General features: G+C 41.9%; 3 protein-coding genes across 5 annotated transcripts; 2 read left to right on the top strand and 1 right to left on the bottom strand.

Moving 5' to 3' along the window:
* Window positions 1-21: 21 nt before the first annotated feature.
* Window positions 22-27,440, top strand: RB195_019021 (uncharacterized protein; the record flags this gene model as incomplete). Of its 3 annotated transcripts, XM_064186691.1 has the most annotated exons (19): window positions 22-131; window positions 221-292; window positions 5,600-5,723; window positions 7,700-7,792; window positions 7,869-8,015; window positions 8,116-8,181; window positions 8,243-8,392; window positions 9,280-9,459; window positions 9,528-9,629; window positions 15,809-15,883; window positions 15,940-15,993; window positions 16,045-16,204; window positions 16,293-16,579; window positions 16,627-16,755; window positions 23,634-23,755; window positions 23,822-23,855; window positions 23,929-24,117; window positions 24,202-24,327; window positions 27,318-27,440. In XM_064186691.1, the coding sequence occupies 19 exons, from the start codon at window positions 22-24 to the stop codon at window positions 27,438-27,440; spliced, it is 2,343 nt and encodes a 780-aa protein (XP_064042570.1). The 3 variants fall into 3 exon arrangements, with proteins under 3 accessions (XP_064042570.1, XP_064042574.1, XP_064042571.1); XM_064186690.1 differs by lacking the exons at window positions 15,809-15,883; window positions 15,940-15,993; window positions 16,045-16,204; ... (5 more) ...; window positions 24,202-24,327; window positions 27,318-27,440 and adding an exon at window positions 9,721-9,861; XM_064186689.1 differs by lacking the exons at window positions 22-131; window positions 221-292; window positions 5,600-5,723; ... (4 more) ...; window positions 9,280-9,459; window positions 9,528-9,629 and adding an exon at window positions 15,554-15,616 and having other exon boundaries at window positions 23,634-23,855.
* Window positions 12,111-13,172, bottom strand: RB195_019023 (uncharacterized protein; the record flags this gene model as incomplete). Its single annotated transcript, XM_064186693.1, has 1 exon — window positions 12,111-13,172. The coding sequence occupies one exon, from the start codon at window positions 13,170-13,172 to the stop codon at window positions 12,111-12,113; it is 1,062 nt and encodes a 353-aa protein (XP_064042573.1).
* Window positions 13,300-14,436, top strand: RB195_019022 (uncharacterized protein; the record flags this gene model as incomplete). The annotated part of the gene is made up of 1 exon (XM_064186692.1): window positions 13,300-14,436. The coding sequence occupies one exon, from the start codon at window positions 13,300-13,302 to the stop codon at window positions 14,434-14,436; it is 1,137 nt and encodes a 378-aa protein (XP_064042572.1).
* Window positions 27,441-27,966: the final 526 nt, after the last annotated feature.

The raw sequence follows: 27,966 nt of genomic DNA, 5'->3' as shown, positions 1-27,966 counted from the left end.
CTTCTGCGAGACGTTTCAAACATGCCTTCTGGATCTTCAAATACCAATCAAAACCTATTTCATTTGCGGCGGATTCCTCCTAATAAATGTCGTTCGGATCCGTCGCGAGGAGTTGAAGCAACTTTAATACTGTAAGCAGAGTTGCTGGTCAAAACCAAAGTCATTTTATCGATTTTGGTTTGATTGGACCTATTTTTCATATCTTTGTGCGTTTTTTCAGACTCGATGGGTTCACAAAGTTTGGAAGGAATCCAGAGAAGTGCGATGTCGTGCTCACTTCATCTGTATTCAGGTAAAGTGGCTTTTCACAACGCATATGTTTCCTTTGCTTTTGCAGCTAGCATTCCTCTTTAAACCATTTTCTGTTTTGTTTCCCAGACAACATTTATTTCGTTCACTTTTTGGCTCAGCGAGCTACCGCATTTGAAAAGGAGTTATTGTGAATCGCTTAAAATGCGGCAATTTGGGAGGATTTCAGAGACGCAAAACCCTCTATTCTGACCGAGAAGATTTGACCTCTGGATTCTTCAAAGTATTTGGTGAAAATTCCAATGAAACGAAACATCGCTCAGTGTTTCTAGATGGCGGTGCATGGGAAAGGGGCTATCCTTTTCTAAGCAAAACCTTTTTCATTTATTCAAGAAAATCTCTTTGAAGGTCACAAAGTGCCAATTCCATTTCTGATTTGAGGCTCATTCCAATTTCTGATCTGATATCAAGAGATTGAGATTGGATTTGCTAGATAACACTGACAGACCCCACTGGCGATATGTTTAACGTGCAAATTCACCGTTCCAATAATCATAATCACTAGTAAATTTCGCACGATATTCGTTGAAAAATGCTAATTGTGTGAATTGCTCCCCATTTCTTAATTGATTAGTTTTTTATTTCGGTTTTTCTTCAGAGTATGTTTGTTGTAATTCCTCTCAACTGACTTCGGGTGAAACGTTCTTGGGAAGTTGGGGCACTCTGATGCGACAGAGTCGAACTGTCGTACTACTGCAATACGGGGTGTGCTGGCGAAGGCGCAAGGGTACATGTAGGCTAAAGCTACTAAGAAAAAAAAGACAAAACTGGAAGACAGGCTGGAACTATTACAGCTCTAATTTTACCAAATCTTCCAAACAAGCTTACCCCAAGTGAGTAGCTAAGTCATATCATGTGTTACTTCCAAAAAAAGGAACTGAAAGTGGATACCATACCAATCCACTTTCACCAAGCATGCATGCAACAACTCTTATCCACACATTTTCGATTTGTATTCGCAAGCTGGTGGACCTAAAGAGGGCCGTCAGCCGGGATATATGTAGCTGGGGGCGGGGGCGCTCTCAGTGGCGCTCTATCTTATTTTTTTTCTCTTTGTAACTTTAGTTTACATGTCATAGATCCTCTAATGCTTAGGCTTTAGGGCCCCGACTGATTCAATTATTTTCTTCGAAAAATAAGCCACCCAACTACATTTTACCTCCGTTACCCTTCATAATGGCTATTCACACTCGTCTGATCCGCGACTTTAAAGGCATCACTCCACGAACCTGGTGTGGTGCGGGTTCTTCTATTTTCGCTATTTTCTACAACGATTGGAGCGCGCCAGCGTTGTGCACGCGCCGCATCTTCTGTACCGTTTTTTACGGCAATTAGAAAAAAAATGGACGGAATCACCCTCCTTTCCATGATCTACTATCCCGTGCACAAATACTCCACCTGAAACCCGTACCACCCCAGATTCGTGGGGTGATGCCTTTAAGAGGACTTCCACAGCTGAGGGAAGGTCCCTCCTTCCATAACAATCCACGACCGGTGAGTTACTCGTCAAATTCCTTTTATGACTTTGATCCAAGATCCAGCCACGTAGTAATTAAAGTGAAATAGCGAAGAGTCAGCGAGTTAGCAGCAACCGTTATGCAAGTGAAACGGCTTAACGACGAAAATGGTTTCTGTCCTGTATGGACGTCTTTGCGCGCATGCAGCCCTGAAAAGAAGTTGTGCTCCCTGACCCTTTTCGCGCTCTGAAAGCAAGTCAGTGCACGCTATTACAGTAGTCACACAGTAGACACAGTCGATGTGCACGCCATATTACAGTGGTGGGCCAGTTCGATTCTTTCGCGTCAGAGTGTTTTGTTCAAGTACATTGCACATGGCCCTCGTCACATTACCAGCGAGTAGTTTTACATTTCGGAAGTGCCATCTGTGGAAAAGCTCAGAATCATACAACAGTTCTATTTTAAATAGTACGTTTACCTGTAGTTAACACGTGTACCATTTGTGTTAAAACAGCATTTAACTGTGCATGTAGTGAAGAGCATTTTGTGATCTATAGATTCTAATGGATCGCTGGAATGAGGCGCATCCTGAAAAAGAAAACAACATGGTAATTTTCTCCTTAACGGAAGAAAAAACAGGGAATTTGTTTGCAACCCAAACACAACCTTTCTCCCATAGGATACTTAGCTAATTTGTCCGTCTGACCACTAACGCTCCAATAGCATGTACATCCTGCTAAAATGTTGCCCGGGACAGTATTGTACAGTCACCACATATCGAATATATCGAAGTTACGTGGCAAATAAGTTTGCGAGACAACATCTGAACGGGGGAGGAGGTGTGCAGTAAGAAGCTTCGTGGCGGATTCCTCGCAAATGTCTCGGGACGTTACGTGGCCAGTAGATATGCCGAGGGTACGCGAACGTACCTCGACGAAGCCACCTTCCAGTCGTTCGTGGTGGCGCAGACAGCCGTTTAGATGCTCTTGTGGCCATAGAGACGCAAAGAACTACACATTTATAAGGAAATATTCAAAGAAGAATGGAGTGTGTTGTCAGAATTATTTAATTTTTATTTTTATTTTATTTTATTTTAAAGAACAAAGTAATTGAAAGTTCTTGTCATTTTGTGTTGTGTTCTAAAACGGAACGGAAGCGAGTTTTGTCTAGATATAACCTTCAGGAAGTGTCAAATGAACTCTTTCTTCCTGGGTGGTCGGAGATATAGAAGTTGCTTCTGTCCGGAAATAAATTAGGCTACAAAAAGTGTTGACTTACAGGATGACGACAATCATGTTCCCGTTGCTTTTGAAAGCTAAAGTGTTCCCTGTTTTCAACGTAAATTTTGATATACATAGTTTGAATCTGCTGGATGCATCTTTCCCTCATATTTCGCGTTGGGATTTCTCCTGTTTCTGATACGGTTACAAGTTCACCTCATGTTACAAAATTCTAGTAGATGTGTCTGATTCTCCAAAACAATTTAGTAGCTCGTGAATTATATCTTAGCTGGTGATGCAGCATATGATTAGCCGCAGGTAAGCAGAGTCACCTTTTTAGGCAGCAGCGAAGGTAAATCTCTCCAGGATACGCACCATCGCTATTAGCTGCCGGTCAGCATGCTTGCCCGAAAATCCGCCGGGACTACCCCTACACGCCCCATGTGAACGTCAACGATACTGATCATGAAATGCGTACGGCGTAGATGGTTTCTTCCAGCCACAGTATATTTCGATAGTTCTTTTTTGGATTTTTGTTGCAAATCTAATCCATACGTAGGGTCAAATAAGCGCCACTCAAAAACCAATTTCGATGCTACTACTAAGCGAAAAAAAGACATCCATGGCTGAAGACAGACAAAAAGTGTTCCAAAGTCAGCTCAACGAGTTGCTGAATGACGACGCTCACAGTGAATTTCACTTTAAAATATGTTAGAGAGGAGAAATTTTCCTATCAGAATTCAATTTTAGTTTTTTCTAGTGTTTTTTCCTCTTTTTCCCAAATTGAAGAATTGAGAAATTTGCTAAAGTCCTCGACTGCTCTCAGCTTAGTTTCAAAAAAAAAAAAACCAGAGGATCTCTAAAAAAAATTGATTAAACTGTATCACAATGGAATCCTTCCTCTAAAAAAACTGAGATGCTTCCTTACTTGCCTTTTAACGTTTTCTTCTGTCCCAAATTACAAATGTTTAATTCAAGCTAACGACTGAAAATTCAAACTAACCAGGCTGGTAGTCATTACCAATCAGGGTCAGGGTTAGTCGTTAAAACCCCAAAATATAATTCGCATTTTTAGAAAAACTACAGGAAAATTGGTCTTCTCTGTACTTTTTTTTTCTTTCTGCAGAAATCGAGATTCCGGCGAGAATCGAAGTATTGGCCACTTATAGTCACAGTCAAAGAGTAAATTTGTGTATGCAAGTAGTACTAAAAAGCTGAAAATGCTTTTAGAACGTGTCCTGCGTCGTCGTTAGTTCTTTCCGTTCTGCACAAATCAAGATTCCGCAGAGGTCGAACTCTTGAACATCAATAATCAGTGTCAATGGAGAAAAATTGCGTTGTAGAAAACACGTTGAGAGCTTATATTTCCAACTTACATGTCCACATATGTACTCACACACTTCTAGTCCTTGCAGTGAGTTATCTGTGGCGTCTGTATTATCCTATATATTTTTACTTTACTTACAACACTATACATTAATATTTATCCTAGCACTATTTCCTAATATTTATTGCTCACCTTTATTATTTTAGTTCATTTATCAAGCCTCCTATTTAATTTCTTTAATTCTACTCATTATATTAAAAATAAAGGAAAAAGTCATTGGCCATTGAAGGGGTAGGGGGGTTGGGGTTAGCTGATGTGCCGATGTGCCAATTTATAAGCCTCGGAGGGCTTGGTTTGCTCTAGGGCGATTTCGATAACCAAGCCCTCCGAGGCTTATAAATCATCGACCATGCGACTACGGCGGACCTCTAACCGACTGTGCTACATCCGTTCCATTAATAATTTTTAATTTTTCAATCGCTAACTGAAATCTCTGCGGAGATGCCCTGAAATCAGTATGAATCACCAAACTAGCGAAAAGGCTTTTCTTGTATCATGATTGCAAAAGATGCCAAACTTCTGCTAGGGGTATGTGATCCTATTCATGCACTTCTTCACGAAAATAGAAAGAAAACCAATAGGAAGCCGGAAAAAAAGAAGTGCGGGAGTTTCTCGAACCTCTTTTCTTCTGACACTCTACCATTTGGGTTCGGCTCTGGCGGTATTTTGGAGTATCTGGGTAACTTCCGCCCGTCACTTACGAGCTACATAACTGTTCAAGTAATAGTAATAGTAGTAAATGGTCGTAAATATAGCGGTTGTGATCGGGGTGGGACCTTCGGTCATTCATCTCTGCAAATCGCAACCGTCAGCTCAACCGCGCCGCTTCGAGCGCAGCCGCTTACGCGACTGCACCAAGCTTCAGGTCGTCCTGATCGAAAAACGAAGCAGACATTTAGGTATATATTCTGGCCTCACATATTGTGCTTAGTTTCCTTTCTTTCCTTGTGCATTGGTTGATGTTTTCAGTGTTAAAAAGAAATCATGTTCGTTCGTGTTCTTGGCAGGTGAAAAGCTGCAAACTCTACTCTTCTAGAAGATGAATGTAAATGCTGCGCAGTTCTGTTTGTTCTTTTCAATTTCACTGCAGAAACGAGTACCTTTATGCCATTATGTTGCGCGTTTCTGCTTCTTGTAAAATCAAGTTGTTATCTCTGAGTTGGAATAATTATTACTATGAGAGGATGTCGTTTCTCAACCACTTCACTTCGTTTGAGCGTTTTCAGCTCTTCAAATATGATTTCGCGAGATCATGCCGACATTATTGGTGTGAAAGGAGCTAGTGGCCGCATCGAAAAGTATCATATCAACGACCGTTCGCTCAATGGCACGTACATCAATGATCAAAGGGTATAAACTTTCTCTGCTCTTCGCTTTGTTTACTAATGTTTTTGAAATTATTAGCGCCCAACAGGATAATTCCTCGTTGAGTTTTGTAATTGAATCATTTGTAATCGAACTCAAAGCATGTACATTCAATTTTGAAAGTCAAGAGAAAGGCAAGTGTTAGCTGCTGTGATTGCTCAAAAAGAGTTCACGTATACCCAATCTCAACGGTTTCTTCGGACTTATTGAGGAAGATAAATAAGCACTGGACGCTGGACCTTTCTTTCTGACCAGTACCGATATTTTTTTATTAACAAAAGTGGATTGAAATTAGTTGCTGGTCACGGAATAAGTGGACCCAACCTTTCAGTTGTGCTAGCTGCCATAACTTCCACAGTTTGAATTCAAATAATTAATTTGATTTTTGAACCTGAAACAAACGGTTGTAGGAAAAGGTTAAAGAAATTATGTGGTGTAAAAGTCTTCAGCTGCAAAATTTTCTGGACTTCGTTTATAATGGCGGTAGGTACCAATATGTCACAAGTAGTACGCAGAATGTTCTCGAGTGAAGCTAAGAAATTCTCATATCCCTCACCTTACGTCATCAAAATGCATTTTGTTCTGTGTCTTGAAACTTGAATTGTTAGGTTGGTTGCTTATTTTTGTACACTTTAAAAAAGTGACGTTTGAAAGCTAGGACACGCCTTTCTTCCTTGGCGCTTAGGTAGAAGCTGGTTGTTCTATAAGCTTCCTACCCATATGTACATAGCCAAAAGTATGTTATTGCTGCTTCACCCGTGCCGATCGGAGTTTCTGCAGGATATCGTCACGAGAGCTGTGAGGCTCACGGAGATTGATGCCCGACAACTAGATGACCGACGCCATAATTTACAGAAAGCTCCGCCAGCTGGCCAAGCCGAAAAATGCAACCGAGGCATATCGCCGTTCACCTCTTCCACGACAACTCAGAGTCGCATGTCTACTCACCGCCAACGTCAGGATCTGGGTTGAGAAATGGTTCTCCATCCACCCTATCCCCAACTTCGCCTCATCAGACTACCACTTGTTTCGGGTTTTTAAAGCATTGCCTAGAGCGAAAATTCTCAAATTCTTTCACTGGTATCAATCCGCTGTTAAGTTGTTATTGTGTATCAGCCCTCTCCCCTCCCCTCAGCTTCTGGTCCCAGAGAATTGCAACCTTCTCAAAAAGATGAAACCCGCTGATAGGCACACATGGTGAACACATCACGGAGCATCCTCAGTGTGTGTGTGAATAAGAAACTATGACATTGTAAAAGGTATGCATGTATAAAAAAGCAGTTAATCTAATACTATAGCCAGTAGACATCGCTATAACCGGAGCCCAATACGTTCAAACAGGCGTGCGCGATATGTATGATGCAAGCTTCTTCTCCACATGGCACACTACCTCTTCTTTCTGCAACACCTCCATCGAATGAAACGGCATCACACCGACTTGCCTGATTACATCTGATGCCAATTTTTTGCCCGGTCGGTCATAGTGCTTATTCTGTTGGGGCGAATAAGTGGAAAGAGAAGGTTTGCGCCAAGTAGGCAAAGTTGTAGTGACTTTTGTGCTGTGCTCACTGCCAAACAACTAACCATATCGGAATCTTTGAGCGAAGCGTTCATTTTACTTTTTCAATGGGAAAGAAAATGCAGCATAGAACACTTGTTGGATGATTCCAGTCAAAGTTAGCCAAAGATCAAAAAGAGAGAATTTCGTTGAACTATGTTTTTTCGTTGATGGGCCTTTATGCAAAGAAATTGCTGGCTGATAGGGTAAGGTGGCCGCTGAGCTTGGACTAAGCAGTCTGACCAATAAGTCAAAATTGTTGTCATTCCGCTATCTTTTGAATACATTTTATAAGACAGTGAGAAGAAAGTGGTCAGAGTAAACGCGACTCTTGCATCCTACATTTCTTTAATGTGGTACTTCTCATTAGAGGTTTTCTTTCATTGTTTCAAAATTTCTTCAGGTGAACAGTACAATGCAGATCATGGAAGGTGACGTGATCAAGTTTGGTCATATGAATGGTGCTGCAGTAAGACCGGGACAAACTGCTCCTCAGGTATCCTAATTACGTTCATTGACCGCTTTCATATTGTTTCTTTCCTTTGTTTCTACTCAGCATTCATGTGGTCTAGGCTAACGCCGAGTTCGCATTCATGGTAGAACGAGCGAATCCTAGCTACGACTACATTGGTTTTGTAGACGGCCGCCGCGTGCGACCTGTCACGTGTTCCGGTGACACTGAGTACTGCACGGAAATAGAGGGACGGACCATTGATCATGTAAGCTTCTGTTCAATCCTTTCCTTTATCATGGAATTCCGGTTATATCTGATAAAGTATATCTTTGTTGAGTTTTTGAAACTTAATTATTGGTTTTGAGGGTGAAGTAGCTCGTCCTACAGTAATGCAGTCAGCAAAACCTCACACTCAGAATACGTCACAACATGCAAGTTCCTTACGTATTATAATTCACAGTTTTTTTTTTCGTGATAGTTTGTGTTCTCCAGCTGAACACTCCATGTTCCACCGCAAGCGTTTCTTCTGCGGCCGGAACGAACCCTATGGCCGGCCTTGTATGGCCTGGTGCGCTCGGATACAATCAATCTCTTCCCGGGTTCCCCTACAGTGGATTCCCCGTGAATCCTGCATATCTTCAAGTAAGACATTATTAGTTTAATCCCACTGACTGCATAGTGGTGTAATTTTGCGCGTGGACGAGTTTCGTATCATTAGTTAAATGAAGGAAGGGATAACTGTTTAAAAAAAACAACAGTATGGTCCGGGGTCCACAGCGTAGGACCACTCTAGTGACTGCATATGATTAAAGGAAAAAAGAGAAAGCAATAAGGATATGGAACAAATAATAGAGAGGAGTCCGAAAACAAATGTGGAGTTGTTTTCTTTCTTTGCAAGCAACGTGCTGTTAATCAGATATTCGAGAAGATTAATGCAAGTTGAGCCATGTCATTTACTATCTCTAAGTGAAGAAACATTAATTCTTAATTAATTGGAACTACACAGCAGCACGGTTACTTTCGTGACAAAGGTCTTTTAGCAAACAACGTCCTAGTTATTATAATGTGAGAATATGGTGTTGTGAGGCACACTACTAATTCCAGACATCCAGCACGTTTTACGTGACTGGCCTGTACAGTAAATGATAGCCGACGAGCACTTCTTGAGCCTTGACTCTTCTTATCTCTAATACATCTACGTCTATTGCAGAATCTTTTTTTTCTTTTTGAAATTGGCGATGCAGTCTCTACAAAATATAATCTGCGACTTTTTAAAGATGGGATTTCTGCGCAAAATAATAGTCACGTTCATATGTAGTGCCTTTAGTTACTTTCGTTCCTATGGTATGGAGCACCTATGGGACCGATGGAATCAAGAAGGCCCTTTTTTGCTCAAATCGTTCCGTTTTAAAGGAAGATGTTTTTATTTTTCTTGGGAACGGAACGATTTACGCAAGACTTTTTTCTATTTTTTATATTTCCCATCCTACTCCAGTGGAATGGGTATAATTTTGATCATTTTTTTTTAGCACCCACAGTGGGCACAGCAACTTCAGATGTTGTCTCAGCAGGCCGTTCACTCTCAACAGCAGTCTGGATTCCGTGTTCCTGACGTATTCGGAGCAACAGCGTGCATGAGTTCCCCGAATGGTCCACCATCTACTTCAGCTTCCCTGTTTCCACTCACACAGAGAGGTTTCGCGCTACAGGTATAGTTTTCCTGTTAACGTTTTTAATGCCGACATCTTGTTTCCAGTATTGAAACGACAACTTTTAGAACAACGCCTTAGTGAATTCTTTACTGACGCCTGCTCCACCTGCAGCCAATCAGCAACAAAACCAACAACAAATTCACCAACAGCAACAGCTACCGCAGCAAGTACTGGTCACCTTATTTGTTCGTAAAGCACAGCGTATCGCGATATCTTCCATGCTTCGATCTGTTCCTGATAATAGGGTTTGGGGTGTAGATTACGACTGTGACTTCCTTGAAAACAGCGTTGGAAATGGTCTTTTTCCTACGAGGTACGTCAGGATACCCCACATTTGCACACGCTGTAGTTCCCTCGGCATCACATTGGTTGGTTCTACTTGAATATGCTCGGGGTTAAGCGTGCGATGGGATTCCCATCAAGGGCCGTAAAGAGAGGGGGTTGCAATGGAAGGAGGTCGTAAAGTAGTGTGCAGTGGGCAGTAGTGAATAAAGGATAACACAATAACAACAACAATGATAAAAGTGGACCTAATAGAATTTAATTATTCTGTGTACATTGTTAGGTCTGGAAGGTCGCAAACAATTTGGTGATAAGAGGACCCAAACAAAATATTTTAGGTAGCTTTTAGAGAAGAAGTTTTGCCCCACAAAACAGTTATGTCGCCGTTTTTTGCAGTGTCCTAGTTTCCCTAAAATCTAGATGAGGTAAGATTTACTTTTTTGGGTTTTCCCATCCAAATTTTGAAAGAAACAGACAGTCAATAAACAAGAAATTTTGCACATAGATGTTTCCTTAGTCCCTCCATCCGAACATATATTTTTTATTTTTTAAAATTAATTTTAATAAAGTTTTTTTAAACGGTAATTTTTCTAAACGTCGTCCTGTTTTCCTGGGATGGGAAAATTCGTTAAAATCCTGATCTTTGCTCCCTCGCCGAAAAGTGTGAGATTTTGAGTAAAAATCAGATCTCCACACTAAGTTACTCCGATCCTATTTTTTCGGGTTTTTTCCTTGTTGTCTAATTCGACGTCCTCCCTTTTTTTATCTTAGTATGTGTTTTAATCAGTATTTAAAGATATTTTAGGCTTTAGAATAGTAATGAAAATTTTTCGATACCAATATTTGAAGAACTCATCATCTACTTGGTGATAAGCTTCAGCTACCGATTTTCTCAGTTGCCATTTGTTCCTCGGCTAATTTTCGATTCTTCTCTTTCGAAACACACGAAATTTCCAATATGTTGAATTGCCAGCAACCGAAAACTGTCGCAGGAACGTTGGTGGATAAGAAGAAAAAAGAGAGGGAGGGCAGTCGTATTCGGGAGGGTCGTGTCCCATAACCACCCTTAGCCCTGAATAGGCTACTGAACTACTGGCTTCCCAGAAGAACTTATTGATTTTCTACAGTTTACTCGTTTTACTTGCGATGCGGCGCAAGTAAAACCATGAATGGGATCCCGAGGATTCCCATGGCGTTATTGACACGTTGACGACAATGTCGCTTAATGGTGCGCTACAGCCAGCCTGTCTCGTGGGACGACGTCGCTCAATGCTGCGCGACAGTATATTATTGCAGTCAAAATGTGCGCGATCGTTTTGTTTTCTGTTAAAATAATCAGTTTAGACTTAAAAGTATCTTATGTTGGCATCGACCGACTGTCCATTGAATTTCAAGTTTTATTTATATTTATATTTGTTTTATTTTTCACCAACAATTACAAACAATTACCAACAACATTCATTACAACAATCAACAATTATGAGTTGTTTGGAAACAATCTAAACAGCAAAATTTGTTGCACTCACTGCATTTTGCCCTAGTCCTCTTAGCCATGTTCAGGGCAGTCGATCTGCCTGAAGTTGCAGAGGTCGAGCTGTAGCAGTCAGAGCAAAACCGTCTGTCCTTATCCTTCGTATTTCGATCAGACGCCAGCTTCCGCTTGCGAGATCTTGATCTGCTGATGGAAGGATGAAAGATGCTGACGAAGTAATTGATTCTGATTTGCTTGACCTTCTCGCATTACAAAAATCAAACGTTGACCAAGGCAGTCTGGGTTACGAGATGAAAAAATTGGCTGTCCTCACAAACAGGGTATAGGCAGCCATCTGGTGTCGTTGATGTCAACGAATCCCTTCATCATGTCCTATTCAGCAACAACCAGGTGCTTACCGTTTAGATGAAAGCTAGCATCATGCTTGGTAGGTAGCGTATGAATGTCCTTCTTGTCGTTCCATTTAAATTAATTTTTCTCAATCTCCAAGTCCTCTCTTCTTGAAACCTCGGCATTTGATAGTGTATTTATGTTTTCTTGTTATGCCAACGAGGTTTAGGTGAAAGTTTTTTTTTATTGGCCTGACGTTTCGACAAACTCGTCTTTTTCAAAGGCTTGAAAATGGTTCGAGGTCTTTGATACCATGCATATCCCATCAAACTCCTCCTCTCTCCTCGCCAACCTCCGATATTGTTCCAAGTACACCACGCAAGACCTTAAAAGGAAAACAACTGACCAGTTTCACCGACTAGCGGGGTTGGTAAACCACCGCGTTCTTAAAGACTGTCACCAAGGCGAATGAGATCTACGCACTGTGCAGTATCCTTAAGTACTGGTGTGTGGATAACGTTAAGGGACTGCATGTGGGACAATCTTATAGCTCACAGAGTGTTACGAACGGCAAGAAGTCATTGGTAATTGATAAGCACTCATTTTTGTTATTCATGGACGGATTCCTGACGGAAATCCAGAATGCTTCCAATGCATTCCTAGCAGATATTTCTTTCTCGTGCGCTAATATTGTACATTTTGTTTCAAACTCATTTCCATCATGCTTATCATTTTCGTGGCGCCCTAACAGTGTCATCGAACTCCCTCGCCTTTTACCAGCCAAATGTTCCTTGATACGCACGTTCAGCATCCTTCCAGTTTCTCCAATATAATTGGCCTTGCACGTTAGGCATTCTATTTGGTAAATAATTCCGATGTTCGTGCAATCACCGGCCTTACCGAATGGACAAACCACGCAAAATTCTGACACGCATTGCCTATCGTAGAATCTATTGCGAACTAATTGTCGCTTGATGCTGTCGTTTGGGATATTCTCCAACACAACATCATCTTGCAGCTGTGCTCGCAAAAGAGTCCGGTGTATAGCAGCAGTTAAGGAGTCGGAGACGAAGGGGATGCACAAAGGAATTCTACCTTCACGTGGGATCCTCACTGTGTTGTTCGTAGTTCGAGATTGGGTGTTAGATTTCAATCTCGAGTAACCGTTTGAACTAGCTATGCTTGTGGCTAGTTTTAGTGATTCCTCCCGTTCTCTATCCCCTGTGCACATTGCTGTTGCTGTTTTGACCATGTTTCGGATAATTGCCTTTTTCATGCCATTAGGATGGGCTGACTTTGCGTTTATCAGTATGTTTTTCGAGCTTTCCTTGCGATACCATTTCACACTTGCAATGCCATTGTGTAGTTTTATTTGAACATTCAAATAAGGCAGCCAACCATCTTTTGGTTGTTCTCGAGTGAGTTTTATGTACTGCGATCGTTCATTCAGAATTCTAAAGCATTCGTCCATTTCGGATTGCGTTGATCTTATAATGAAGCAATCATCGATATAACGGCAGTACATCTGTGGAAGACGTTCTATCACTGGTTCTTCTACTCTGCTCATAAAGCAAACGGCAAGAAGTGGAGCAAGCCTTTGGCCCATAGCAAGTCCTCTTATTGGAGAGAAATATTCTCCTGACCATTTAGAAATATTGCGCTGGAGGCATTCGTTGATCAGGATCATTATATGCTTGCTTAGACCAAAGGTTTCTATACTACAAAATTGTGTCATGGAGTCATTTGACGTGACCTCTTTGTACACAAACGTTCAAAACAAACAGGCGTTACAAGCGTTATCTGAAATGCTAGATAGACACGGCCGTAGTATAGAAACCTTTGGTCTAAGCAAGCATATAATGATCCTGATCAACGAATGCCTCCAGCGCAATATTTCTAAATGGTCAGGAGAATATTTCTCTCCAATAAGAGGACTTGCTATGGGCCAAAGGCTTGCTCCAGTTCTTGCCGTTTGCTTTATGAGCAGAATAGAACAACCAGCGATAGAACGTCTTCCACAGATGTGCTGCCGTTATATCGATGATTGCTTCATTATAACATCAACGCAATCCGAAATGGACGAATACTTTAGAATTCTGAATGAACGATCGCAGTACATAAAACTCACTCGAGAACAACCAAAAGATGGTTGGCTGCCTTATTTGAATGTTCAAATAAAACTACACAATGGCATTGCAAGTGTGAAATGGTATCGCAAGGAAAGCTCGAAAAACATACTGATAAACGCAAAGTCAGCCCATCCTAATGGCATGAAAAAGGCAATTATCCGAAACATGGTCAAAACAGCAACAGCAATGTGCACAGGGGATAGAGAACGGGAGGAATCACTAAAACTAGCCACAAGCATAGCTAGTTCAAACGGTTACTCGAGATTGAAATCTAACACCCAATCTCGAACTACGAACAACACAGTGAGGATCCCACGTGAAGGTAGAATTCCTTTGTGCATCCCCTTCGTCTCCGACTCCTTAACTGCTGCTATACACCGGACTCTTTTGCGAGCACAGCTGCAAGATGATGTCGTGTTGGTGAATATCCCAAACGACAGCATCAAGCGACAATTAGTTCGCAATAGATTCTACGATAGGCAATGCGTGTCAGAATGTTGCGTGGTTTGTCCATTCGGTAAGGCCGGTGATTGCACGAACATCGGAATTATTTACCAAATAGAATGCCTAACGTGCAAGGCCATTTATATTGGAGAAACTGGAAGGATGCTGAACGTGCGTATCAAGGAACATTTGGCCGGTAAAAGGCGAGGGAGTTCGATGACACCGTTAGGGCGCCACGAAAATCTGCTAGGAATGCATTGGAAGCATTCTGGATTTCCGTCAGGAATCCGTCCATGAATAACAAAAATGAGTGCTTATCAATTACCAATGACTTGAAATGCAGTTCCTGAACGTTACAAAACCAGTACGAAATACCAAGTCGAGACATCGCCTGACATCTTAAAACGCGGTTTTACCAACCCCGCTAGTCGGACGGCATTGTTTTCCTTTTAAGGCTTGCGGTGTACTTGGAACAATATCGGAGGTTAGCGCAGGAGAGAGGAGGAGTTTGATGGGATATGCATGGTATCAAAGACCTCGAACCATTTTCAGGCCTTTGAAAAAGACGAGTTTGTCGAAACGTCAGGCCAATAAAAAAAAAACTTTCACCTAAACCTCGTTTGCATAACAAGAAAACATAATTTTTCTCATTTTTTTGGATTTTTTAATTTTAATATATTCTTTTAATTTTATACCATCTTAATATTTAGATTATTTTTTTATGTAATGTTAACTTTAGTTTTTTATTATATATTCCTTAATATCTAATTTGGTTTTTCCATTTTTCAAATTAATTATTTAATATTTTGGATTTTAATTTTTTAATCCTTGATTTTAATGTTTATTTAATATTTTTGAATAATAATCAATCATTTATTTAAAGGCTAACAAATTTTCAACAAAGAAAAGCGTGTCGTCCCACGGTACAGTCATGAAAAAAATACCTCGTCGTCATGTTAAGCATGTTAAGGACGATGATCGGGGGGAATAGAGTGTGGCTGTGCTCATACCCGTAACCTACACTCCCAACTCTGTATTTTCCACAACAGATAAAACATCGAAAAGTTCGTGATACGCTGCCTTTAAAACCTGATGTCATGGTCAAGAAAGAGGAAGCAATGCTTTATTTCAAATTGTACCAGTAGTGCTTAAACAAATTGTATGGGTAGGCAGGGAAGTGAGAACCAGGCTACTGGATGTTGTCATCGGAAAGATGTAGATTGTAGGTGCAAAAGAAAACTCAATCGATTCAAGAAAGACTGACGGAATTCTTTATTTTTGAGCATCGAATCAAAAACAATGAATTTTTTATCTGGGACGCGTGTTTTTGACACAATTTTCGGCCGGCGTTATTTGGAATCATTTTCATGGAAATCTGTTTGTTGCATACGTACAGTTTTGTTTGTTTGTCTCGATGCCGTCGGATTTCCAAGGCCCTGCAAAAGTGCTATCTTCAACATTTTCATTCCTCGGGTTGGTTGGTCGCACAAACCCCTTCTAAGCTATAGCTAACGACATTAGCAGTTTTTCAGCTGCTTTCACTCGTTAGTTCGTGACTGACGTAGCTTCTATTAAGATGGGTCACAGTGTCAAATTTGAGGGTTTATAAGATTAGTATCGATCTTGCATTGAACTCTTCTATGCAGAAAGTGATGGAAGTTTATTTTAGCAAGAGCAGCAACACCATGTGGTACAAGATGAGAAAACTTCCGCGAATGTAAGTATCCCTGGAAAGGACTCTCGGGTATGTCTCACCATGTCGAAAATCAGTTGTTGAGACTTATCAAGAGTTGTTTTAAGTTGTCGTCTGGCTGTTTGGAGCCGGTTTCTGCGACGACATCGGCAACAACACATGTACGTAAGAAAATCTTGAGCTGTTTCTTTTTCTTATGCTCTTGTGCCCAGGTTTCTGATGCGGCTACAATAGCAAAGTTGCCAGTAGCATCGCCACCGATGGAATGTGACAGTTCAGTACCTAGCCCACCAAAGACATCCGTTACTGTCTCTTCTAATGCATCGTGTGCGCCACACATCACCCGTCATGCATCTCCGCCAAGAAAAGAAGGTCGGTTCAATACATTTTAGTTTACCATTTTTGATATCTTGCGGTTGTTGTACGTTTGGGGAATTTTGATGTCTCTGCTTTTTTTTAGAGGATGTGCGATCAGAACGCAGCTTTGTGGACTCCCCACAACCACATCGAACACCAGCCCCGGCGCCATGGGACAGCACACCTTCTCCCAGGCCAAGAGATTACTCTCCTGATAGGGAGAGTACGGCAACGCGTGATACCGAAAAGGATCGTGACTACGAAAAGGAGAAGGATCAACGCGACGCTGACAAGGAGAAAGAAGAGAAGGAGACAGTTAAAAAGAAATCTGCGAAAGAAGCACGTGGAACAGTTACGAGCCAGCCGCGTCCTAGAACAAAAGCGAACGAGGTGCTAAAAGTGTGTTATGTGGACCTTTTTTTTGAAGAGATTTTTAGATTGCACGCCTTCTGGATGATTTGTGCGAGGGCTCTTGGGCTAACACTGTACGACGTGTTTCATCCACTTCACGCAGGCCAACTGATGAAGCAATTATTGAGCGGAACAGTAAAAGAGAGAAAAAAAAGGTAAAATTTGCCTTTGTTGTGAAAATTTTTCCCACAAAAACATGGTGTAATCCTATTCAGCATTGAAAAGCGCGTGGGAGTTCCTTTTTCTACCATTTCTTGTTTTTCTTCAAATTCATGTGTCTGTTAATTTAAGGTTTCTACTCGTCTAAGTTCAGGTTCCAATCGGTGAGGTCTAAATCTAATCGTAAATCTAATCTAGAATTAATTACACGAAGAAATGACTTTTAGGATTTCTTTCATTTTCCTTTTGTAGTTATTTCTTGCAGTTATTCATTCATAGTTATTTTTGTATTGCTATTTATTTTAATTTGTTTTTACTACTGATTTTATTTTTGATTAGCCTCTCTTCCGTGTTAAGGTGACTCAAGGGAGGCTTATCTATAGTGGATCGTCTAAGTAGAGATTAAGCGATCCATCTTATCAACTTCAGGCTTTATCTTGCTTCTTCGTGATGTTTTACCTTTTTCATAACATTAGAAATCTAATCACTGCTGAAGTTAAGGATGTTTTTGCGCTCTAAACTAAGCTCGATAGTGTTGAGGGCCCCTTCCCCTAACTACATTGTACCCTATAATCTCTAGTGTATAATCGGTGTAAAACGTGCTGAGTCGGGGTAGCGCGATGCGTTCCCGCATTGAATCTTCTCCACAGAGGACAATAGGCTTTTCGAAGCATTCTTCTTATTTGTTTTCCATAGTTTTTCATTCTTTTTTCATGTAATAGTCCCTGAGTAGGATACGTAGTACGTAGACTCCAAAACTAAATGAAGAAGTACTTTTCATTTTGGTTTTGTTCCTAGCGGCGTCCCTGAGGTCTTAGCTTGTGGAAACTTAATCTCTGTCCTTTTTTGTGTAACTGCGCACTATTTGGATCCTTCGCAGTTCTATAATATTACTAAGAATGTACTTACTGTTCGTTACTTTAGTAGTTCCTTCCGAGCAATAGCTGCTCCCCAAAGATTTCAGTTCGTAAGAATTTACTTCTGCATCACTTTTTATGTAATTTTAAATAGTTGGAGTTCTTTAGGACATTATTAGGACTACGGTTACAAAAAACACGGAGAAATGGAGAAGAAGTTCAGTTGCTAAAAACTAAATCTTAGAGTTGCACCGGTAGCAAAACGAACCATAGAAGCAATTTAAAAAGACTTGCCGACATTACGTAATCCTATTCATGCACTATTATATCATAGGGTCAAAGCGCCATGAACACGGTAACATGATAACGTGGTAACACTGTGACCATTGCACATCCCGCAGAACATGAAATACGAAGAAATTCTTTTGAATCTGCGCACATTCTGTCAACGTACTATGCGGTGGAACCTAGCGATTATGATCGAGGTAGAACCTTTTGCGCCGCTTCGAGCGCAACCGCCTACGCAACTGCACTGTACTTCATTTCGTTTTGACTCCATTACAAAAAAAAAAAAAAGGAAACTATCAAGAACAAAAAGAAAGAACCTCCGAGGAGCTTGTCGGGCTCTTTGGGAAGGATCCAGTGCAAATGGTCGCCACATTACATCCCTTAATGGTAAGGTGTGTTTGGGGGACAATCCACTGAAATACAGTAGGGGCGACAGATTTTGTTTCGGCTACTGCGTCGCGGCATAACGAGAGAGCGCGGCATCTCTTCAGCGATGGGATGGCTACTGGAAGCGTGTATTGTTAACAACCTGGGAGTTGTGCACACCATCTTTTCATCATTTTCTGATGAGATGTGTAATATTGTGAATTGCTCCAATACAGTTTGCATCGTTATTTGCAAGCTCTTTCTTAAAAATCGCCAACACTTATAGCCCGTAAGACCAGCAGAAGAGTAAATCCTCAGCACTGCGTAGGAACATCTGTTTCCACTTCCTTTCTAAGGCTGCCCGCGAGTTCAGAACCGCGCGAGCGCGCGGTTTGGCGGCTCCGTGGTTTTGGTGGTTATTGAGCGCACCGTTCTGAATAGTCAATAACCACCAAATCGGCAGACCTGCCAAGCCGCGCCCGCGCGGGTCTGAACTCTGCGGGTAACCTAGAGAATTTCGATGTTTCTTTTTCTGGTTACTCTTTTTTTTTGGTTTTGGATAAGTGGATCAGGAGTTGAAGTAGCGTTAGCGGACGCTGTTTGGACATTCATCGCTGCATCCCTTACGTTTGTAGTTTTCTTTACGTCGTTACTTTTAAGTGTGTGGTCATCTTCAACATGCAAGAGTAGTTTATAAGATTCTGGCGATGACAGATTCATAATCTATATATAGTCGGGTCAAAACGACATGAACTACGAGTGTAGTTGCGGTGCATTTGCGTACGCGGTCGAAACTGCGCTGTGGAGGCAACAGCTGGAACCGAGATGGGACCGTCGGGAACTGTAGCGATGGGTGCTACCAACAAGGGTTCCACTCACAACCGCTACGTTCCTCCGCACCGCCTCGAGAAAAGCTGCGTACGCAATTGCGTACGTGCTTCATGTCGTTTTGACCCTACTATATATATACTTGCTACTTGAAGGTGTAGGCTAACAATTACACCGAACTAGTTCCTGTCCTGCCACCATGCCGCGCAATTTCAAGCCGTCGTCACTCCACTACCGCAACGTAATATTCTTTTTCCATCTATCTGGCCAAGATTCCGCGGATATCGATAGATGTCTGAAGGAAGTTCACAGGGAGCACGTCCTGCCAGAAGTACACTCTACAAGTGGCACTCGAAATTCGCGTCGGGCGACTATTCCATCGAAGGCTAAGCCCGTTTGGGACGCCCGTTGCAGTTGGATTTGGACTTGCTGCGGAGACAGGCGGAAAGCCGATCCGTATCAAACCACTCGCGAACTGACAGTTGCTCTAGAGGTGAGTCAAACCACAGTTGTTCGCGGATTGAAGTCAATCGGCAAGGGGCAAAAACCAGGTCGATGGCTACCAAATCCTCTGACGCAGTATGACGTGGACCGCCGTGCTCATATGGCACTTTCTTTCCTTACGTTCAAGCGCCCCCACACGTGACTTGAGCACCTAGTCACCGGGGATGAGAAGTGGATTCCTTATTCTAACATTCACCAGCGTGCCCAGTGGGTTGACAGTTGCGGATGCAGTAGACGTTCCTAAACTCAACGTACGCGCCAAAAAGGTTTAGTGGATCGTACACGGCGTCGAATACTGGAAGCTGCTCGCCGAGGGATGTACAGTGACCGGAGACGTCTACATTGAGCAACTGAGGATTTTAAAGGCAAATCTCGAAAATGCACGCCCGCAACAGCACGAAGTCTACTTCCAGCAGGACAACGCTCGGCCGCACATTGCAGGAACAACCAGGGCTGAAGTGATGAACTTCGACTGGACCATTTTAGCAAACTCACCCTATTCGCCAGACCTGGCTACCTCGGATTAACACCTTTTTCCCTTCTCCAACGTCATTTGGATGGTCATCAAAAAGGTACTCGAGCAGTTCTTCAAGGACCAGTCTCCAACGTTCTGGAGCAAAGATATATACGATTCGCCCAAACGTTGGCAGATGACTATCGATGCCATTGGGGCATACCTCAAATGATTCACAGTTATCGTTTAAAAAAATGTTAGATAAATAAATTATTGTGAATTTCTCCGAGAACTTTCGACTCAACTTAATATATATATATATATATATATATATATATATTCAAGAGCATCCATGTTTCAATGTTTCGATTAAATTACTGGTATTTTGCAGTGTTAACTTTTTCCAAACACAATTGAAGCTTTTTCGTGCGGCTCTTCACTATTTTTCTTAGCATGCGTCACTACCATTTTTGGATAAGGTTCTATTTAATTGTGTATTTCACAAACATCAGAAAAGACCTTCCTCAGGTGAAGGGGTCTAATTCATGGGGTGAGGCTCAAGTGATGAGGATCCCTTCGCCAATCGTTCAAAAGTGAAGGGTGTTCTTTTGCCAACCGTCCAAAGGTGAGGAGGTCCCTTTGCCAACCATCCAAAAGTGAAGGGGGTCGGAGCACCGGGTCCGACTATCGCATCTATAGTCGTTCTATTCCTTTATAGTGAAAGTGCTTCACAAACCTATCAAAATGAAACAGGTAGGATCTGAAGTACATTCACGAAGCCGAACTAGACTATGAGGAGATAAGAGATATTTTTGTGCACACTTTTTACTGTGCTGTTTATTTTCTTTAGCACACTCTACTTTCTTCTTAGCTCTTTTTTTAGTTGCAAAATTCATCAACTAAACTATCGTTACGCTCTCTTCTGGCGCCGTTTTTCTTAATCAAACCCTGATCGGGTAGCTGGGTCTGATGTTCTGCATCTATTTGGAGCAATTTAACATGGTTGTGGTCTAACCTATCGCTTCTGCACCCACTTGAAGAAGCTCCTTCGTGTGGAATATCGGCGAGAACATAAGTTTTCAGTATAGAAATGAGTAATATAGTATCGAGTAGTAACGTCAATGTATTCGTGACATACTTTACTTGAACTGGTTAGAGGTTGGACAGTATCAACAAAAAGGCTCGAGATAAAATGCGGAGATAATATCAAGATAACATTTAAGGCATCATATTATTTGCTTAAAGAGATATAAAATGAAAGATTGATTCATCTTGTGTTTCACTACTGATTCGCATAATTAGAAGTGCTTGGCATGCATTAAGACTGAGTTTGGTCAAAGAATTGTATTCCTTATACGTGTGACAGTTTGTTTGTAGACACAAGGAAGATTCCAATACGACAGGTCAATAGTAAAGGTGCGAAATGTACGATTAAAATGGTAAAAAAGAGTCGAATTAAAATAATCTGTAGGTGGTTACAGTTTTGTGTGCAGCGGCTCCCGAAGCGGCGCTGAGGAGCAAGCGGTTGGGATCGAGGTGGGGCCATTACTTCGTTCCGAGTACAGCGATTAGTGGAGCTAGTAAGGGTTCTCAACTAAGGGTGCTTGATCTTCCGCGATATTTTCACACAAATAACGAGCTTAAGTTTTTTATCCCTACTATCCGATCGTGCGCAAAGGTTGGTTGGCTTCTCCTCCACCGCGGGCTTCTACTCGCTCGCAAAGCATGATATCCTTTCTTTGAAGGACTTCGTGAAGTGGTCTCGCCATCAGCTCGACGGTCTTGCTGCGATGTGTTTGATATCGTGTGGTATCCAGTCGCTCACAGCTTAGGTCCTGCGACTAATTTCACTTTCCTTGGCATAAAGGCAGCATCTCTGGTCTTCGATCGTTGATCGTAAGACTGAACTTCGAATGCACTCCTACATTTCCATAAAGCGGGATACTCCTAGCATCTCTTTCATTTGAGCGTTCTATGACGGTGACCGAATTTTTCTTTTGCTTAGGAGACGCCCATGTTTCTGAAGCGTAGATCGAAACAGGAATAACGGTGGTTTTGAATAGGTGAGCACGGAGCTGGATGTTTTTGGCCCTTCAATGCATCCTCGACGCTCTTGCATGCTGCCTAAACCGCGTGTTTCCTCTTGTCCAGTTTGGAGATCAAGTCGTTCATTATGCTGATTTCCCGATCTAGATATGCTTGGCTGAAGCATTCGGACATATTCGTTTCCGTGAGTGTGAATGGGACTTCAGAAAACCTTTCGTTCCTCATGAATATCATCTTGTCCAGGTTCCAGCTGAAAACCAATCTTTTTACACGTTTCGTCAAATCCGACCAGCATTCGTTCCACCTGATCGATGATTGGTGATATAAGAACGGCGTCATCAGCGAAAGGAAGATTGTGTAAATAGCGGTCGCCAACTTCCACTCCAATGTTGTCCCATTCCAGGTTTCGCATTGCGCTCTTGAGAGCAGCACTGAATATCTTGGATAAGATGATATCATCCCGTCGAACCTCTCGCGTCGATTCTGACATTGCTGTAAAACGGGAAAGTTGTAGTGGTGGTGTTGCTGTATAACTCACGAAATATCTTTATGTATGGTGTAGGGACGCCTTGGTTGTACTAGGCCTCCATGACCGTCTTTCATCTCTACTGAATCAAAGGCTTTCTTCAAGTCAATGAAAATGAGATGAGTGAGAGTGATGTCACGTGGACCTTCCTTCTTATACAAAAACATTATCTTGCTAGTTTTCCGAAACCTTGTATTCCGACAGATAACGAGTGAAAAGTATTATTTGTATGTTGATAAGGACTGGTTCCCCAGATGTCCAGGCTTCACTCTGTCGGGATCTGGTGAAGAACGATTCTTCACCAGATGATGACATGATGGCCTATCGGATTCCTGAACGGAGGACCTCTGAGACTCTCCGACATGTTTGTCCTTCTTCAGATAGTGTGAAAGCATGTTGACTTGGCTGGCGAAGAGATCTGAGTAGAAGACATTCTCCATCCTCTTTCTCAATGCTGTACTGATTCCATTTGTGTTATGGAGACGGGTCATTTTTGTTTTACGATTGGCGACGTTCCGACGGTCGTATTTATATGCTTTTGTCCGCCTCTGCTGTATCAGACAGTACTACTGCTCTTCGCTCTTTGAGTCCTTTTATCGTTTCTCTGCAAAGGATTCTCTGCCTAGGAGGTTGGTCGTGGTTCATGGTTGCCTGTAGCTCCACACTTGCGTATTAGCTCTAAGGGTTCCGAGGACAGGCGCTTCTTAGTGATTTTAAAACTCAGCTTCCTTTGTAAAGGAACAGTAGTGCAACACTATTAATACAACAAGGTTTTTGCATTTCACTTTTATTTGATACTCAATTTTGTTTAAAGCACGTGGTGCATAGCTAAAAATGCTTGTATGGCTAAGTACTTGGGATTAGTCAAAAAGTGTTTGTTGAAAACATGATATCATGGACGAACCAGGCCAAACTCCTGTTGAGACTATTTCTCACATCTCAGAAAACTTCGTCGATATGAACAAAACGAGTGTTTTTACATTTCACGGATTATCATGTTTTCAGAGTGAAAAAAGACGGAAAAAGGAACGATCTCGTGACCAAAGAGCATCGTTCGCCTCTTCATCATCCGTTTCGTCATTGGTTACGCCTGCGTCTTCAAAAGCTGGCAGGAGGAGACTAAAACAGCTGAGTGATGACTCAAGCAGTTCTGAATCTTCTAGTGACTCGGAGCAAACACCGCTGACTTCTAGGAAAACCGTTTCCGAGAAGAAGAAGGCCGATTCAGTAAGTCTCTCTTATTTGCATAATTGTTTTTTTTTAAATTCAGTTGCAGTGTTTCCTAAGTGTTTTATTGTAGAAGAAGAAACCCGTAGGGAAGTCGACGTCGGATATTTCATCTAATCGCTCCACTGACTCTGATTACGATTCTGATGAACGAGCTGCCACGAAAAGAGGGCAAAAGCGACGCTATTTGTCGAACGAAAAATCTATTGATAAGAAGAAGAATTCATCAAACCTCTCAGTTGCTGCTAAAAAGAAAGTAAAGGTTAGGTTATTGCAACTTCCTGCCGTAAATTTCATTTGTTATTGTTTTCTGACTTTTGCTTGTGAAGAAGTCCCGAAATTACAGGGTGTGTGTAGAAAACGGCAAGATACAAACACTGAAGAAGATGAGTCGGTAACACAGCACGACCCTCAAACTACCTGTGCTCTGAATGGCGAGTGTACGAAACCTCAAAGCGAACAAGTCGGATGGGTACGTTATCTTGAAGTTCTTTCGCGAGATTTTATTAATGATAGCGATCACCCACGATAAAATCGTATGAAGCGTTAATGACTTAAACGGGTCATAATATGTGCAGCGCCCACATAGCGGTGTCGCACAAAAACCGTTCACAACTGCCAAATCTAGTGGAGAATATGTATCAGACTTGAAAAAAACGAGCTCTCAGCGCAACGAAGTCGACGCGACATGCCCTGAAATGTCCAAATGTACAATTATTGTTGTGTGCAGGTAGTGGAGTAGGTGGAAACTCACCTGTGCGGTATGAAAGTGGTAGACTAGATGCATAATATTGACACTTGATTCCCGAGCTTGTGGTTCCATTCGAAGGGATTGACTACTGAAATATGTGTACTATTATACCTTGACTGCGTAATATTGGAAAGTAACAGGAGGAAAAGAATTGCTTTGGATACTTGTATGCAAGAGTTATCGAAATTTCTATCTTGGAAATAATTAACATTCGCCAAAATCTCCTCTTCCTTTGATTCTTGCTCAAATTCAGTTCAGATGCGAGAACGAAAATGAGTTGACACTATTGAGATGGACGTGCTTTGTGGTACCTCATTGGTCTTTACGGTACTTCTGACCTTCTGCCGGTCTTCATTTCTTAGGTCCTTAGGTACCCACAGCCGATTATGTGCAGCCAGTTAAGCCCCTACAGAAGAATCAATTAACTGTTGTCGCTGCCAGTAATTTCCTCTAAAGATAATGTGCCACAGGAGCTGTGGGTACCGACGATACGCACCCGAACGAATCACTTTCGACAGCTAATTTCACACTCCTTGGCAAATCTAGCTGAAACCCTGATATTTGCGCGTTGATGTAGAGTATAACTTGGAATACCTGAAATGCTATTGAACACTGAGCTGAGTGTTCTTGGTTCTCTTCATTACATTCTGGATTACGTCTTTGTATGCTCCTTGTGCACTTGTTTCTATCTGCTCAACTGTGCCGAATTATTCACCTTGTTCACTTCTCAGCCAAAATATGCAGTTGAGATATGTTTGCTCCTCGATGGTAAAGGGGTCGATTATATCTCTTTTGATGACAACTATGATCATGTTCAAAAATGGCAGGATTTCGATTATGAAGTTGTTAACTCACGAAGGATATGTGTGAAGTGATTTGAGACGTCTTGGCTGTCAAAGGGATCCATAACCACTACTGTCAAAATTGGACCGAATTGCTTCTTTATATTGAAGAGTGTAGGACATGAATAATCCTTTCTTTCGGTGGGATTTGAAACAGAGTGCTTATAGTCTGCGTTGAATCCTTTTTGAAGCGCACCACTCCCTCATGGCCATCCTTCTAGTGTTCATTCAGTTCTGTTTAGGATCACTCTTGTATAAATATAGAATGCAAGGGACTTGGATGACAGTTGTCGATGTGATGCTAGCATTTGTTTTTCGTACAACAACACTGTCTTGTAGGATCGAATCCACTTGGGAGTTCTGTACTTCAGCAGATAACAATGAAGAGTCTTACTAAGATGTTGACGAGAGGTGACATTTGGACGGACGAGACAGTTTGATACTGTCTGAAACGGGTCTCTACAATTCCGAATCCAATTTCGAATGAAATATGACACGTTTGTTTTTTCGTAAGTGATTAGAAAGCAAGTGGACGTGGCTGTCGAGGAGATCAAAGTGAAAACTGTGAATAACTTTCTCCATCACTCTTCTCTACAGTGGTCGTTGGACTGCAGAGGACATCTCCGTCTTATGATAGGCGAGGTCGGTGCATATAGCGAACGTTCCTTCTCGCGTCTGCAGCTTCAGCAAATACTTCTGTCCTCACTTTGAAATCTATTCTCCGCCTTGGGGTCTTCTTCTGCTGCTTCTTATGAAGCTTCGTGAACTCGGACGTGAGTGTGTAGTTGTATGTTAATCGGGTGGCTTGCGCTGATTTATCATATTGTTCCCGGAGAAGGGCCTGTTAATGACTTTCAAGCCCTCGTTCATACTGATAACGTTCTCAGATTTCTCGAATTTCCCAAACCGAACCCGACAGTCGCGAAGAATATCACTTTCTACGAAACCCAGCCGATCTTGTAAAAGTCCCCAGTTGATTGTTGATAAAGAACGAAACTTTGGCTCATGCAGAACCCCTGGTTTTGTGGTCGGCTTCATTACTACTTATTACTCTCCATCCAGCGACTCCTGTGTCCAGCGCGGATGGAAACGACCTTGGACCGATGAGGTTTCGTGGATGGTTATTGTTGTTGTTATTAACTCATGAAGTTTCCAAAAATGCTTCCACTTTTTCTTCTTAGCTGGGTGCTATCGGAACTAGGATAGGTTGTTCCACATCTTCAGAGCCTTAGGCGGGCCCAGATAGTTAGTTGTTTGGAAGAATTGGTGTTTGTTGCTACTCGTTTTGACGAGGATACCAACTCCACAAGGTCGTCTGCTGTCGTATGTTGAGAAGTACAAGCTAGATTCTTGTACTATTCCAGTTAAGGTCATCAGTGTGATACGTTTAACTTATGTTCAAGTGTACTTCGTACATGCATTCGCGTAACAATTTCCATTCTTTTCGATGATGTATTGCGACCGATCGGGCCTCAAGCTGTTTGACCGTTTCTCAACATTCCGCGTCATCGATCGGCTCCACCATACGACGGCAGTGGAACCAGCAGCAGGACAAGAACTGCGACGGGGTCTGAAGCGTGAATATATATTGTGGCCACGACAGTGACGTAAACTACCACTCCAGTATGACATAATAGATTTCATTTCGAGAGTATTTTGAGCTATTATTTTCGAAATGTCTGCAGTTGGTTAGCTATTGAGAAGTCTTAGCGGAGGTTCGTGAGTTATGTATTGCATCCGCTGGTAAATTCAATCCTGAGATTTCTCTTAAGATTCTGGAAATTACGCTATTAGCTACATGGGACAAGGCTATACTTGCAATTCAATCGTCGGAAGTAACAGATGCTTCTACTGATCCTTTTGTTGCAGATTTTCTGCGATGACTGTCAGAACTGGTTTCACAATATTTGCATCCTTGGACGTGAAGATGCCCCTGATGACGAATTTTTTTACTGTGGATGCAAAGCAAAAAAGAAAACGAAGAAACGTTGAGGACGAGCGAACGTGTATCATGAATTAAGATGACAATGTTGGCCTCCGACTGTGCGATTCTTCAGCGCAAAACGCGAAGAGTGGATACGATTAGACAAAGCTAATCTCACATTTCACAAGATTGTGTAGTCGCACTGTTCGTATTCATCTCTTCTCATTACCTATTACGTATGAATGACGATTCAAGATTGGACTAACTCGGACCTCTGCTGTATAATAGTTTTAGCCTGTTGTTTATCCAGTGGAGGTAGTTTTTCTATCTCTTTTTTGCGGGTATTGTGCCGTCTCTCATTTAGCGAACCAAAACGCCTGTTCCATCAGGATGTAGTAGTTTGATCATAGTTTCCTTCAATCTCCTAACATTTGTCCATTCCACCTCATATCGCCTCATGTCTATGTTCGCTTCCACTTTCCATTTTTCTTTCCCATAACCGCTTGTACTATGTACCATTACCCTCATTATGATACACACGTGATAAGCACTTTTTAGTGCATTGGTACTTCATGCACATCGTTTTGGAAGGCT

The sequence above is a fragment of the Necator americanus genome, chromosome II (assembly GCF_031761385.1).
Source record: "Necator americanus strain Aroian chromosome II, whole genome shotgun sequence".
Classification (NCBI taxonomy): domain Eukaryota; kingdom Metazoa; phylum Nematoda; class Chromadorea; order Rhabditida; family Ancylostomatidae; genus Necator; species Necator americanus.
This window is presented reverse-complemented; position numbering and strand designations above follow the sequence as displayed.